Below are 14,427 nucleotides of genomic sequence, written 5' to 3' on the forward strand. Positions count from 1 at the left end.
CAGGAAGATTTTAAACACTTTGATCATTGCAGGCACAGAGACAGATTTCACTCATTTTCAATATTCTAATTGTAGGAATTCACATCTGTTTAAATCTCGGTCATTCCACGACGCTGCAGCACAAGCTCCCCGATTCCAGCCGAACCTTTAAACACAAAAGTGTCACAAATACAAATGCAGACTGACTTATAGAAGAAGAAAAAACAAAGCTTGTCGATTTTCTGAACTTTTTTTTGTGACTTGCTGTCTTAAAGATGCGATGCATAGGTTAGCTATTTGCTTGGAGACAGTGGTTACCATCTTGTATTTGTACTTTGTACCCCTGGAGGTGACAATGAGGTCTTGTGTGAGATTTTCTGGTTAAGAAATCATAGTGTCACTTATTAGTTAAATACACGATCTATGTTTCTGGTTATAATGGCTGCTGAGACTCATCTGATTGTGTATTAATATGAGCACATAATATAAAGTCAAATTATCTTAATGGGGCCATGTATCGGCTGCCGTAAACCTCCGAGCGCTTCCGTGTCTGTGTCAGTGTGGCAGGTGTCAGGTGTGAAACTGTTCTACATACATGTTGTGATAAAGAACAAGGAGACTTCGAAATAGTTATTTTTTTGACGATTTTTGAAATGTTTTTTGGTTTCTAGGCACAAAAAAAAAAAAAATCAAAAACATCCACAAACACACACACACAAAAAAAAACCCAACATATCAATATTCATCTGTGAATGCAGATATTATAATGGCTGAGGATGCTGACTGGAATACCAAACAGCAAATTTAGGATGCTGTTTAAACAATAGCATCCCTGACCAGTGACCTAGGGACTCCAAATCAGAACAAGCTATCAGTACCAGGCTGGAAATGGAGGACACGCCTCTTGTATTTATTTGATTTTAATGCAAAATCCACTGTTTTTAATACACTGCAAAATTCTGTGCTTTCTTCCGTTTGTCAATAGATTATCTGTCTAGTGATGAGTGACTGGAAATATGTTGATATTTTATTGCATTGAATTTCCTCATGTTTTATGTTGAAATTTGAGGTCAGAACTCATGGTTGTGTCATACACTATCAGACGCAGTGTCTTCATAGCTTCTTTGCTGGCTTCATCCATGGGTCGGAGTTATTATGTTTTTGGGTCATTCTCCAGGATTAAAACTTGACCTTAAAACATTTTGGGAGGTCAAAGGTCAGGGTCACTGTGACAGGTACACGCTGCTGAGGCATACAACTACCTGGAAGTCTTTCTAGTTAAGCAGAGTGAGCACAAATGTGACCTCGGCGCCTTTGAAGGGTCACATCATCAGCTGGCCTCCCCGTTGTGGGCACATACTCATTCAGCGCAATATTTGACGCAATGGTCAAGATGTTTAAAAAAACAAAATCATCAAAATGACAGTGTGTCGTCTTTACGTGACGCACAGCAACATACTGTAGCGAAAGTATGTGCTCTCTCATGCCACATAGAGGACACAGGAAGTGAAGGTTGCCCCACAGTTCAGGCTTTAGTCTGCTCCATCAGGCAAAATCCAAATATTGCAATGTTTAACCTCCCCCTCACTCATGGGAACCGACACGCACTGCGACATCTGCTGGGTTGTGTTGACCCACAAGGTCCGAGAGGTTCACCTGCGGGGGTGTACTCTGCGTTCTCGTTCTCCATATTCAATCAGTCATTGAGGTAGCAAGCTGACGCATCATCATACGATGACTCTGTCACAAACTGTCGAAAGTGAAATCAAAACCCCAGCGTCATTGACATTCTCACTCCTCTAGAAAAATACTTGAAAGATGCGGTGCTGGCGAGGTCTAACGTCTGCTTTTCTGCATCAGAAGTTTTGTGACAGATGGATTTGCAGCCGTTGCATTTGCCATTGTGATGCGCAAACGAAAGACCTCAGGAGAAAAAGACAGCCCTGCCGTGCGGGAAGAGCCGTCCGCGTAGCTTTAGCTTGAAGCTGACAGCAACCCTGCAAACCAACCAACTACAGAACGAACAACAGCAAAACTGTCAAAAATGTCAGTTTATAAACTCTCAAGCGCATCTTCAGGCATCATCCACATCTTCTCTTCCCAGCCCTTTGCTCAGAAACACATTCATCACAGCTAAATACAAGCTAATTCCAACCATTCTGCTTCAGCAGGCATTCACTGCAGTGCTGCACAAAAAGTGACATCGTTGGTTTTTAGCTTGAGTTTTTAGCCTGAGCGTACGTCTGGTTCAAGAAGACCTGGATCATACTGGACGAGGCTCTTTAGACTTACTAAACTGATTTTTTTTTTTTTTTAAACAGCGTTAGTAGCCAGCCGCTATTAGCTTCAAGCTAAACATCTGTGGCTGGCTCTTCCTGTATTCAAGGGACACAAAGAAGTGATGCAGCATTGAAAAAAAAAAGTCTTTGTCAGCTGGAGACACCTGTTTGTGAGTCCTTGAAAGGTAAAATACACTTTTTAGGTGAAGTATCACTTCTTCGCCTTCTTAAAATAATCACCCGTCATTTTTTAAAGTTTTTCAGAAAACACACAACATCATAAAGAGTTGATTAAAGCAAAAAAAAAAAAATCTAAAAATTGACTTTGGCAGTTATTTTAAGAAGGTGAGGGCTTTATTTTCCCGATTGCGCTTGGTCTGCATCATGTTCTGGAACAGAGTACAGTTTGATTGGACTCTGTTAACTCAGCAGAAAGAACCTTTTCTGCTCCACAGCTCCAAAATAAAGTTCACCCGCCGCTGCAGCTCCTCCTGCCAGCAGCATCACACTCAAGTCTTTTCCAATCATCCTCCCACTGCTGTGACTTCTCAAAATCCATCATCACCACCGGGCCCAGCTTCCACGGCCTTTTTAACAACCTCCATATCTCTGACACACCTCCTGGATTACACCGTGTGAAAAAGCCAGATACAAATGGCGGTGATATTTCCACTCAGCCTCAGTTGTGATCCAGCTGAGTTCTGGAGGCAAACAGCTGCTGCTCCAATCTCCGATAAGTGAGAAAAAGAAAGTCACAGCCGCACTTTTCACTGAGGCCGCCGAGTCAAGTGAATAAAAAAAAACTAAAGCGTGTACTCACCAAATGGAAGTTCCATGTTCGAGCTGACTTGTGTTTTTACATTGACCATGTCGTCCTCTGCTTCCTCTCAAGCGTGTGCTTTAAATCCACCTTTTCCTACCCAGTTTCTGCCAATTTAAGGTGTAAAATGTGAAAGTTTGGCTGCTGTAGCGCGAGAAGGGTGTTGTTGGTGCAAGGTAAGGCCGGCGTTGCTGCTGTTATCTTATTGATTTTCCTAATCTGGGCAAATGTGGGTGGGGAGGTTAAACAGTAACTAGGCTCGTATGGACACCCATCTATATAGCAGCTGTAACTATGGCAACATGATGATAGAAACTCAAATAGACATAAAGTTATTATGTGCTTGTCCTCTTTCTCATCACCCAACAGCCATTCCTCCCGACTCAGATTAGGGCTGAATTTAGACATTGAATAGGAAGGAGAGTTTATACAAAAGGAAAGAGAAAGGCAGAGGGTGGGACGGAGGAGCTGAGAATGTACTGAGGGTGGCAGGTGACAAACCCTACGACAAGTGACATGATCGGTTTTGTTTTAAATGGGGGGGGGGGGGGCACGTAACTGCCCTGCCGTCTCATAAATTCAAATTAAGCAAGAAAACTATCAAAATATTGATAGTAAGATAGACGTATTTCTCCCTTCCTGAAAGTTTATTTCATCATCTTGAAGATGGATGTGGGAACTGATGGTCAGTGTCTACTGATTCCAACCAAATTAACACTTTGTTAATTATAGTAGTTGACGGAGATGTCGCTAAAGACATTGAACCAGATTACAGTCACATGATAGATGGCGTATACGCTGTCTAACCTGAGTCAATTTCCAGTACTTGTTGGCTTTACTACTTCAAAAATCATGACAACATCATTACCAAGAGTACATTAATCAAATAATCAGGCAAATAATCAACAGTGAAACTGTCAAAGAAGAGATGGGGTCAATAAAATTACAATATGTATCATTTATAATCCTTTTGCTATCATTATGCCTGTGGTTAACATGGCAATATGTGTATTTAAAAATGTGTGTATGTTTGCTAGAGTACCTGATCCTCAGTCAGTGTTAAACAGCCAGTTGACGTTTCAGTTTATGTTTTTATTTCATTCCACAAATGCATTCATCTTCCTGAAAACTGATCCCAGTGCTGCCATGCAGTGTTTATTTTCTTGTATTTATTTTGTGTGTTTTTTTTTTTTGTGAGATATTGAAAAATCATAGTATCGGGAGCTTTTGTTACATATTTCATTTATTGCATTCTTATTGAATTAAACTGTGTGCACTTGTCCAGAAATCATTTTTCTGCATCATAGACTTTGAATTTTATTATTTGGGAGGGTTTTACATGCTAGAGTTAAAGTAAACCGACAATCATTTCAGGATAATGTAACTAACAGTGCTTGTGTCGGTTACAGTCCATTGAAAGAATAGAAGAACATTTTGTCACACACTTGCAGAGCTGGACAATAAGACTGATGAATCTCTGCACACGTGGAAGTAGATCTGTCTCATCTAATCGTCTGCAGGGAGGGAAATAAACTTCATTCCCAACCGTCAGAGGAGGAATTAAAGGTCCCATGAAATTAAAAGTACTTTTTAATTTTGTGTTTGTGTGCTTATTGTTCCTTCATGTCTCAGCACATGCCAGATATGTTAATTAGTTCAATATCAGTATTTATACACAACAATTCCTGTATTTTCTGTTTCTGCCATGAACTCTTTGAATGTTTAATGACTCATCAAAGGTGCGTGAATTATGAGTCTTGGTGCGCCGTGCAGATGCAAAAGCCTTTTCTCCATAGACTTAGATTGTGAAAGAGCTATCTTTAAGTTGGGGTTCCACGGTGGTGCAGTGGTCAGCACTGTCACCTCACAGCAAGAAGGTTCCGGGTTTGAGTCCCAGCTCCAGCATGGGATCTTTCTGGGTGAGTCTCCATGTTCTCCCTGTTCCTGCGTGGGTTCTCTCTGGTACTCCAGCTTCCTCCCACAGTCCAAAGACATCAAGAGGGGACGAGGCTGATTGATACTCTAAATTGACCGTAGGTGTGACTGGGAGAGCCAATGGTTGTCTGTCTCTATGTGTTGGCCCTGCCATGGACTGGTGACCTGTCCAGGGTGAACCCTGCCTCTCGCCTGAAGGCAGCTGGGATAGGCTCCACCCCCCGCCACCCTTAACAGGATAAGCAGTAGAAAATGGATGGATGGATGGATGGATGGATTGATACTGTAAGTGGATAAATTGTTGATTGTCATACAACCACTGTAAAATGACTCATTTCACTGCTGTAATTTGACTAATTTGGGCTCATAAAATTCAAACAATCTGAGTGATTGGGTACTGGATTAGGTTACACAGGAGTTAGCAGCGAGCTAAGCAGATGTGGACGGTGTCTGGAGAGGTATCAGCTAATGTGAATGCAGATCAAAATCTGCAACAAGTTCCACCCTGGTTTCATGATTTTTTGCTATAACATACTTGTGCACAAACACATCGCATCTATTTGACTGATCTTTTGGACTAATTCAGAATTTCAAGTTGTAAAAACAGCAGACAAGAATACAAAAATGCGAATTTTTTAATGCTTGTTTATGAGTCTCTATTTGGCTGAAATATAATTTCCACATTAAATATTCTGTATATTTTCTGTTTGTAGCAGTGGTGTGTTTTTCTACAAGTGTGTGTCCATGAAGCAGTTGTGAGGCACCTCTGATTCCCTCGTATTTCCGACCATAAAAGATGCATTAGGCTCCAGTTTTATGGTGGAGAGCATCTCTGAGGGGTAAATGGAGAGATGTAATGAGGTGAAATGCAGGAGAGAAAATTTCCTGCTGCAGCAGTGAATAAACACAAGTAGAGAAGAGCAGATTACTTATAGGGAAATACAACACCATCACCTAATTATAGCTCAACTAATGTTCAGTCAGGCAGGCTGGAAACCAACGACATTCTGGTTTACTGCTGGAATTGTGGAAGCGTTTTCACAAATATTCAAATCTAGCTAGAATCATGAACACATCCAAGGTTAGGGCTATTATGTACAACAAAGTGCTTCATATTTTTTGGTCGATGCGCCTTAACAGCCACTTAAAGGGAAAATTCTGTTATTTTTCAACCTGGGTCCTATTTCCTGATGTGTTCAGGTGGAAATAATCAATGAGATAGGTGCTTGATTGGCTCTAATACTGAGTGAGGACTTGGATTCTAGGACTGTCGACTGCAAAACCTCTAAAACCCAACATAAAAGCGTCCTAGATCATTCCCAAGAAGTGGTTCTTTCTCCCAGTGACCAGATCAAATCATCGTTTTCAGCATCTGAAAGAATACAAACATGTAACCGAAGTAAGAAAAAAAAAATTGTTCCATACTTCTATGCAATCTGCAGCCATATTTGCAATTGTGTCCATCACATACTTTCTGTTAATGTTCGTAAAGTAGAAATTAGTTTTGGCCCAAGTTGAACAATACTGACAATTTTCTCTTCAAACCAACAATTTCCGCATTGACAGTGCAAAATCTCTCAGCAGATTTCTTCAAGCGGTATAAAACCAGCAAGTTTTCCATCTACTGAAAGTAGAACGTTGTGTTTTTCATCATAAATGTAATGAAAGGTGGATGATTGATAAATGATTTTCCAAAAGTACGTTGATATCGTGGGAACTGGGCATAATCGTCTCATGTAGATCAAGCTGGTCTCTAGGATTCTGAATTTGTTTTCTCTCATCCATGAAAACAGATGAGAAACACCGAGCATTGTGTAACTATCCTGTGAGTCTTTGTGTTGTTTTGGTGTTTGCTGAGCACAGGTTCCTCCAGCAGGAGCCGGCGTAGCTGGACGGACACATGGAACAAGGCTTCCCAGTCTTATAGGGAGCCTCTCCCACCCAGTTTCCTCTGAAACACAGAGCAGAACTTTGTTATTCATTTATTTTCACGTGCGCATCCACGCAAACGTTCCATGATGAAAATGTACAGCATGCAAAAATAAGCTCTTAATTCTTTTCAATCAAAATAGAAGTTGTCCGTTTTAGTGCTGATGTGAGTCAGACATTCACTGAAGATGAACAATTAAAAATAGAATTGCTGTATGTAAAAGGGTTAGCGCAGTCAAATTATTAGAATATTGATGAATTATCATACAAGAGTCCATTTAATGTTGCATGAAGCTGGTTGAAGTGGAGAGACGGTGTGTTGCCATGACACAAGAATGGTTCGTTAGAGGAAAGTCCCGGTCTTATTTCATAATTTTAAACACTTTTAGTGGACATGGACCGTTGCAGGGTCTCGCTGTGACAGTCTCAGGGCTCTGGCTCAATAATCTGAGAAATCTATTAATTCTGGTCACTAGGCATCATTGCAGCAAGTAGGAATTCAGAGCCCTGATTGAAAAATACCAGAACTAGCTTTTAAATATTAAAAACAAAGTAATACTTCTTCAAAATATATTATTTTTCATCATCGCAGAGCCAGACAAGTAGACAGATATCCTTCTGTCAAAACCAATGTTATGCTAACATTGTGCTAAGCTACTGAGCTACCCTGATGTAGTAGAGAGGAGATAAGGGCGCCTATCTTCTTGTCCCACTCTGGGAAGGATGCTCCTTTTAAATAGTGCCTATAAGGCCAGTAAATTAGTTATCTTGTGAAATAAATCACCAAATGGATTTAAAGGTGCAGTATCTTGCAACGCTGCAATGAATCAAGTTAGACTTACTTTACAGAGTAGTTACACACCAGAAGTGTTGCTCCCCTCCAGGTGCTTCGAAACACGGTCATGTTTACACACTTCCTAACAGCACAGCCCACTCTGTTGGTGCTCGCCCACACCATCTGAGAGGAACCACAACACACACACACATCCATAAAACATCCCCATATATCTGTCCACATGTACACGGGGGAACAGTCAGCCAACCAGCCCAGGGTTATTACAGGTCAATATTTGTGAGAGAGGATGGAAGTATGGAGAAGGGTTAGTATTTTATCTTTTCTAAAAAGCAACAGCTGCAAAATTGGCAGTAAATATGTTGTATGTTTTATATGTTTTATCTTAATATTCCACTTATTTATAGTTCAAGTCCACAAGTCAGGTGCAATAAACATGAGATTTAATCAATCAGAGTCACATGGGTCATGACATCACAGCACAAGACAATTACATCCTCCTCGGGAAAAACAACCTAACTTACTCACATAACTTCTTTCAGCTGTCTTCATGTTTACTGAGCCAACAAATATCGAGCGTTAGCGTTAGTTCTGTCAGGCCGTGGTAGTCAAGCGCTATTGGCTTCCCGTCCATCACTCAAACTGATCAATCAGCTGATCACAGCTGCTCAGCATCAGCTGATCAAATCCCTTGCTTCTGATTGGCCCCTCTCAACTTAAATATCACCCAGCCTCAACTCCCCTTCTGTTAGCTTCTGGCTGCTGCTCTGCCTGCGTCATCGCTGCTACCTGCTGCGATCTGCTGCTACCTGCTGCTACCTGCTGCTATCTGCTGCTGCCTGCTGCTGCTATCTACTGCAGCCTGCTGCTGCTGCTATCTACTGCAGCCTGCTGCTGCTGCTATCTGCTATCTGCTGCTATTTGCTGTACAGTTGCTCCTGCTCGCAACTTGCTACCCTCCACCTCCCCAGCTCCGCCTTGTCGTGTATACATGGCATAGTTCGTTCCATGTCATGTTGCTGCTCTGTTCACGGGGGTATGTTTGCTCTTCCAGTCTTAAACTGGGAGAACCTTCCCTCACGCTGCTGGTCCCCTGTTTCATGGTGCTCATGAAAAATTCGCAGGGGACTCCTCTGAACAGAGCCATACTGCCAATTTGTACAATAATAAACAAATCAAGCTCATTATCATCTCTTGTGTTTCTTGACGTGAATGGACGTGACAGAAGTGCAAGTCTGGGAAGAGAACCTCTGCTGTACCTGTGTGTAGTGAGAGCACACAGATCCGCTGCATCTGTTGGGATACGAGAAATTCTGCTTCTCGTTGTACCAGGACCGGACCAGATCAGTAATGGACTGGTACCTGCGTGCCAAAATAGTTGCATTCATCACTGTGTATTTTCTGACCAATACACATAAACTCAGAGGTGTTCCTGATCTTTGTACAAACCTCCCAGAAGTGACGGACAGGTTCTGGCCCAAATATTTCATGGCTTGTGGTGGACCGTGGTCCCAGATGCATCGTGAAGCCCAAGAGTCAGCTGACTTAGCGAGTCCCTCGTCCCAGAGCTGAAGAGGCACATAAACAATGACACGACTTCAAATAGATGGTAGACAGTCGCCCTTTGTAAGGCCTTTGAAGCTTTTTATTAAACTGCAAAAATTCTAGTGTCTCATTTACATTTACACACTTATTATAAAACAATCAACACCATCTATTACATTAAAAATATTCTGATTTCACATATTTCATTTTACTTAAACAGTAATGTAAAAAAAAAAATTTTTTTCTACTGGCAGTTAGTAAAAGTTGAACATGACATCTGGTGTATAAAAAAGTCCCTATTATGTACTACTGAAATATATTTGGAGAGAAATTAGATCAAAATTTTACTTTTGCGTTTTTGTCAGATTTGCACATTTTTAACTCAGTTTCCTAATTGTGTACTTGATCTTTTATTTTGAAAGCACCCTACTCACCATGTACTCCATATTCGCGGCAGGTGGAAAGACCTGTGAGCGGACCCGGTTGTGGTATTCCAGCAGAGTGTTGATCTCTCTGGATGAGATGGCTCTCCTGCTGCGGCTGTGAGGCTCACCAACAGCACCGGAAGTCGTCATGATGCCAGACTGAGCTTCATCTGCAGCTCTGGACGTGTTGAGCAGCTCTGTGGAGCTGGGCAGCACAGCAGCAGCTCCCATCATCCACAGGGTGGCGGCCAACAGGATCCGAACACTCACAGTAGCCATGTGAGCCCTGAGGAGGAGGCTGAAGCTGCGCCTCAACCCTGGACACCTCTGAGGAAGGAGAGGGTTGAGACGTGTTCTGACTGGTGATGAAACCAGTGGCTGAAGTTCTGTACTGGAGCTCGTGATGGGTGAGGACATCAACCTTCTTCTTCTGGTGTCTTATTCTGTGTAGTGTTAGGAGATACTTTGGTCCTGGTTCTAAAACAGAGACGGTGTCATTTTTATTTTATTTTTTGTGAATGAGGTTTTCCTGAACTTTTCCAGCTTGAGATCCAAAGGGGAAAAGAGTGTCTCCCTGGGAACCCAAACTAATAGAAACACATACTGTATTTGACTTCTTCTCTCACAAACTACAAAGAACTCCACAACACAATGTGGTTATGTATAACAGCACTGACCACATTAGTTTTCTCTCTCATAAAATAAACACAGGAATTTCTCTAATTCTCATTCACAGAAAGGATTTTATCACAAAAAATTTCTTGGAAATTTGACAAATGCAGGCGCTCAACACCGTTTGATGCTGAGGATAATCACTACAACAGCAGGGTCCATCTGCAGATACAAACCTGGAAAAAATCATGAAAATTTAAAAGTGTAATTTCCAGGCCTGGGCACATTTTCAAAAAGTCATGAAAATGTGCACTTTGCAAGTAGCTGAATATTTGTGTGTATGCGGACCAGCTAAAGTCATGTCAAAAAGTTTTTGTTTTTTTCCGGCTGATATTGATTATTGTTTATGTTGTTAATTTGCTAAAAATGCAGATGAACCTTGAACTATGATTGCCAACATCTGACTTTCCCCATCAGCGCTCACAGCTTGGCACGGCACTGACAAGTCACAAGTGTTTCAACCTTAGCACCTGTCAACACATTTCATGACAGACAATTTAAAGAAAATAATCTTTCTATGTATTTTCACAATTGTACATAACCATTAAAACCAGCCTAATCTGAGCCGACACAGGTGAGCTAAAAGCTGAGTGTCGTACCTTCATCTGTGGATCCTTTCACGGAGCAGAGGGAGAGCAGACAGACAGCAGAGATCCTCACCTCGACAGGAGCCTTTGCAAACAAGCCAGCAGACACATGTTGCAGGGAGTTTCAACTGGGCTGACAGTTTCTGACTCACAAAAACCCTCCTATATGCCTCTTCTTCGTCCTCCTGCTGCTCACGCGGGGGAACGTGCGTGGTACGTAGTTTACTATTCTCCATTCTCTCACTGGACGTTAGCTTTCGGAGCATCTTCATTTAGAGCTTGGAAAAGTGCATCAGTGCGTATGATGGTGTTACATAAAGCACTTCTGGTCTTTTTTTCAGAACTTGACGCAGCCTGAGTCTGATAGTAACAGCTGACGTGTTCCAGCTGCACCTGACCTCCCCCATTTGGTTCAGCTGCAACACGGCAAAACGTTGCTGTTGATACATCGCTCAAAAAAATGTTACTCACCTTCCGATTAGCCACCATTTGGTGCCTTGAATTCAAAAAATTAATTCATGATTTTTAACGTGAGGCTAACAGACGTCAACAAACCTCCAAATATAAAACGTTAAATGCATCATCTTGTATCATCCAACTCTTCTTTATGCAGCTCCATACTCTCTACTCCACAAACACTCTGATTTGAGCTAACAGCAAACACTTGGGACTCCGCTCAATGGTGAATGAGCTCAGCTGGACGCATGAGGTGGTCCAAGTTGCTCACAGTCACGCTGAACCAGAAATGGTCTCGTTTGTTTTACCACAAATCAAAGTGCTCGTGGATTATTGAGGATTCAGCCTTGGGGAAGGATTGAGCCGGCGAAGAAGATCAATTAAAGGAGTGGAATTGACTGCTGAGTCAGCATTCACCATTGATCCCTGCATCCTCCATCATGGAATGGAGTGATTCATATATGAAGGCCACTACCAAGGTCTCAAAGACAAGGTCTTAGACCATGAAGTAGGCACAACTGGAACATGGATCAAACCAGCAACTCTGATCACTAAGCTAGAAGAAATGATTCACGTTAATAGTCAGTTATAGACTGTGGGATCCTGCTTCGACCAAGCGGAGAGAGGTCAAGCTCAAAGACCATAAACATGAAGCGACCCCAAAAAGGACCTTGAGCGTTGCTGACCTTCTGTATGCCAAAGGCCCTCGCAGCCTCTTTGATGAAGCCCTCTGAGTATTTTACACACAAAGTCACCAAGTCTGACAGCACTCTGCTGAGAGAGCTTCAGAGAGCTTCCACCTTCAGAACAGAGATGAGAACTTGAGTCTGAGGCTTGACCGCCAGTTGTGCACGTGACCTGAATCTGGACTCACACTCGGGCTTTGGACTGGAGAGCAATCTTTATTTGGTGCGTTAACATTATAGACCTATCTGAGGAGCTGAACATGCTTCCTGGGGTCATGCGTAACTTTATCCATCTGATGTGTGTAGCCACAGAGATGAGCAATGTGAGCAGCAGCAGCACTCCTGTTGGTTCCATTTGTCAAAACTTGTGGAAGAATAACTTCAGCCACACGCTAATTGTTTCTCGTAAAATCATAAAGCTAGAGAGGGATTTGTTGTGGATACTGATTGGAAATTGCATCACGACTAGCACTGAATGCGCCAACATGCAAGATCTTCTAGAATTTGCATTGGGTGTCAGACCAAACGAGTACAAACAGTTGCCTAATTGGAGTAAGAATGAGTCCTAAAAGCTAGAAATTAGCATCACTGAACATCCGGTTCCCTCACTAAATGAAACTCATAAGGTTGTTGAGACAAAAGCTGAAGAAGCGCAAAGCTTAGCTGTGGACGTCGAAGTCACGCGTCAGTGGTGTTCTTTGTTCACAGCATGCATGCTTCCGATGATAAAAAAAAAAGACGACGATTAAAGGGGTGTCGAACTGTGGAGTCGAGGGATGGCAATACTGACTTCCAGGTTTGGCGACAAAAATAGCTCATCTCTCCGGCACTTTATTAACACTGTGAAACAAGGTTAATTAAAACTGGGAAACTGAATTTTTCTTTGAATTGGACCTTTAAAAATAGACAACCATCAGTCTTTTTCTTCTTTTATATTTGAACATATCACTGTTTTTTTACATTATGTTTATGGTTCTGTCGGCAACATACTTGCATGCTTTCCAATCTGTCAAATGACGACAGGGATCTCGCCTGTTTCCTTTAATGTGAGTGTTGCCAGCTGAAAGGAGGAGCACGTCCTTCAGTTTCTTCCTGCTGAAACTGAGGCCTTGTTCTTTTAGGGTCAGCTAAATTTAGCAATGGCCACATGCATGCCACTTCTGTCACATAGTTAATATTTCTATCATCACATATCATCATCAAAGTGCACGCGGCAATATAAAACATATCCATCACGCTGGTGAATGTGGGTAGACAGATTGACAGGAGGGGGAAATAGTGCGGCGCTATGTGCTTGAAGGCAGCTGGTCATGTGTGTTTAGGAAAAGCTCGAAGGAAAAAGGTCACACAGTGCTGACCTGCATACATTTTCTCTGTCATATTGCTACGACTGGTTGACAAAGAGTAAATGACTCTTCAATTCAGAATTAAGCTCATTAAAAAGTAAAAAAAAAAAACAAACAAACATTCAACTAACCGCACACTAAATGAAACTATTAAGACCTGCTCAGTTTCTACATATAAACAGATCTTTTCTCTTTTGTTTAAAAGGTCAGGCTAACCTCAGGTGGGATATTTCTAATTTGGTCATTAGCATCTATGCTAGAAGTGGGTCAAACCTTAGAAAGCATGGTTCCCTGACCGGGCCAGATGGTATTCTCAGACCTCGCCCAGCATCTCCTGCACCATGACATCATCCGTCTGGTCAGACAGGCCGCGTGCTGCTTGCATACAAAAGCTCTGTGTGACCTTGTCGTGTCCGAAAGGTGAGGAGGAGCACTGAGTGGCCTCCTGTGTTTACCCAGGAGGGAACATCAAACAAACCCGCAGCAGGTTCCTGTAGCGCTTCAGCTGTTTCTTTTAGCTCCATTTGAGGACTGGAACCCAAAAGCATCACTTTCATACCTTCGTCATGATAGATGATGGATACACACATTGGCCAACTGCTCCTATCAAAAACCACGTTGGTGAGACTTAAGAAAAATATTCATGTGTCTAAAGTTGCTCTAATTCATATTTTATGACGTGAATTAAATGGCCGAATGCATCAGTGTGGTAAAGTCAAAGAGGTATTGCTTATTTTAGCATCTTGAAGCTGACAACTATCTTTCTGGTCCAGTGGGACTCCAGACTCTACAACCCAGCACTTTGTCTAAAGAGGCAAGAACCTCTTTGTGTGTTTGGGCAGTGATAGACCTACAGTGACATTGTTTTTGTTTCTGAATGATCTCATGCTGCCTGTAATTCTCTTTTGTTAGAAGCAAAGTTTCGACAGATGTCCTCCGGAGCTTCTTGTAAAGTATGTTTTGAGAACACAATGC

At 42.1% G+C, this 14,427-nt stretch overlaps 1 protein-coding gene across 1 annotated transcript; it reads right to left on the bottom strand.

Annotated features, from left to right (window-relative positions):
• Window positions 1-6,413: 6,413 nt before the first annotated feature.
• Window positions 6,414-9,774, bottom strand: r3hdml (R3H domain containing-like). Its single transcript, XM_086213237.1, has 5 exons — window positions 9,715-9,774; window positions 9,185-9,303; window positions 8,995-9,097; window positions 7,785-7,900; window positions 6,414-6,964 (listed from the first exon to the last, which is right to left on the bottom strand). The coding sequence occupies exons 1-5, from the start codon at window positions 9,724-9,726 to the stop codon at window positions 6,832-6,834; spliced, it is 483 nt and encodes a 160-aa protein (XP_086069363.1). The 5' UTR covers window positions 9,727-9,774; the 3' UTR covers window positions 6,414-6,831.
• Window positions 9,775-14,427: the final 4,653 nt, after the last annotated feature.

Source organism: Aulostomus chinensis, chromosome 9 (assembly GCF_037954235.1).
Source record: "Aulostomus chinensis isolate RoL2024-O1b breed Wild chromosome 9, RoL_Achi_v1.0, whole genome shotgun sequence".
Classification (NCBI taxonomy): Eukaryota; Metazoa; Chordata; class Actinopteri; order Syngnathiformes; family Aulostomidae; genus Aulostomus; species Aulostomus chinensis.

Bases quoted from the DNA above. Each gene is read 5' to 3' on its own strand.
- r3hdml (XM_086213237.1), bottom strand. The intron at 7,901-8,994 runs GTACAGCAGAGG...GGTTCCTCTCAG, and splicing joins TGTGCTCTCACTACACACAG to ATGGTGTGGGCGAGCACCAA. The intron at 6,965-7,784 runs GTAAGTCTAACT...TCTGTGTTTCAG, and splicing joins GTGTGTAACTACTCTGTAAA to AGGAAACTGGGTGGGAGAGG.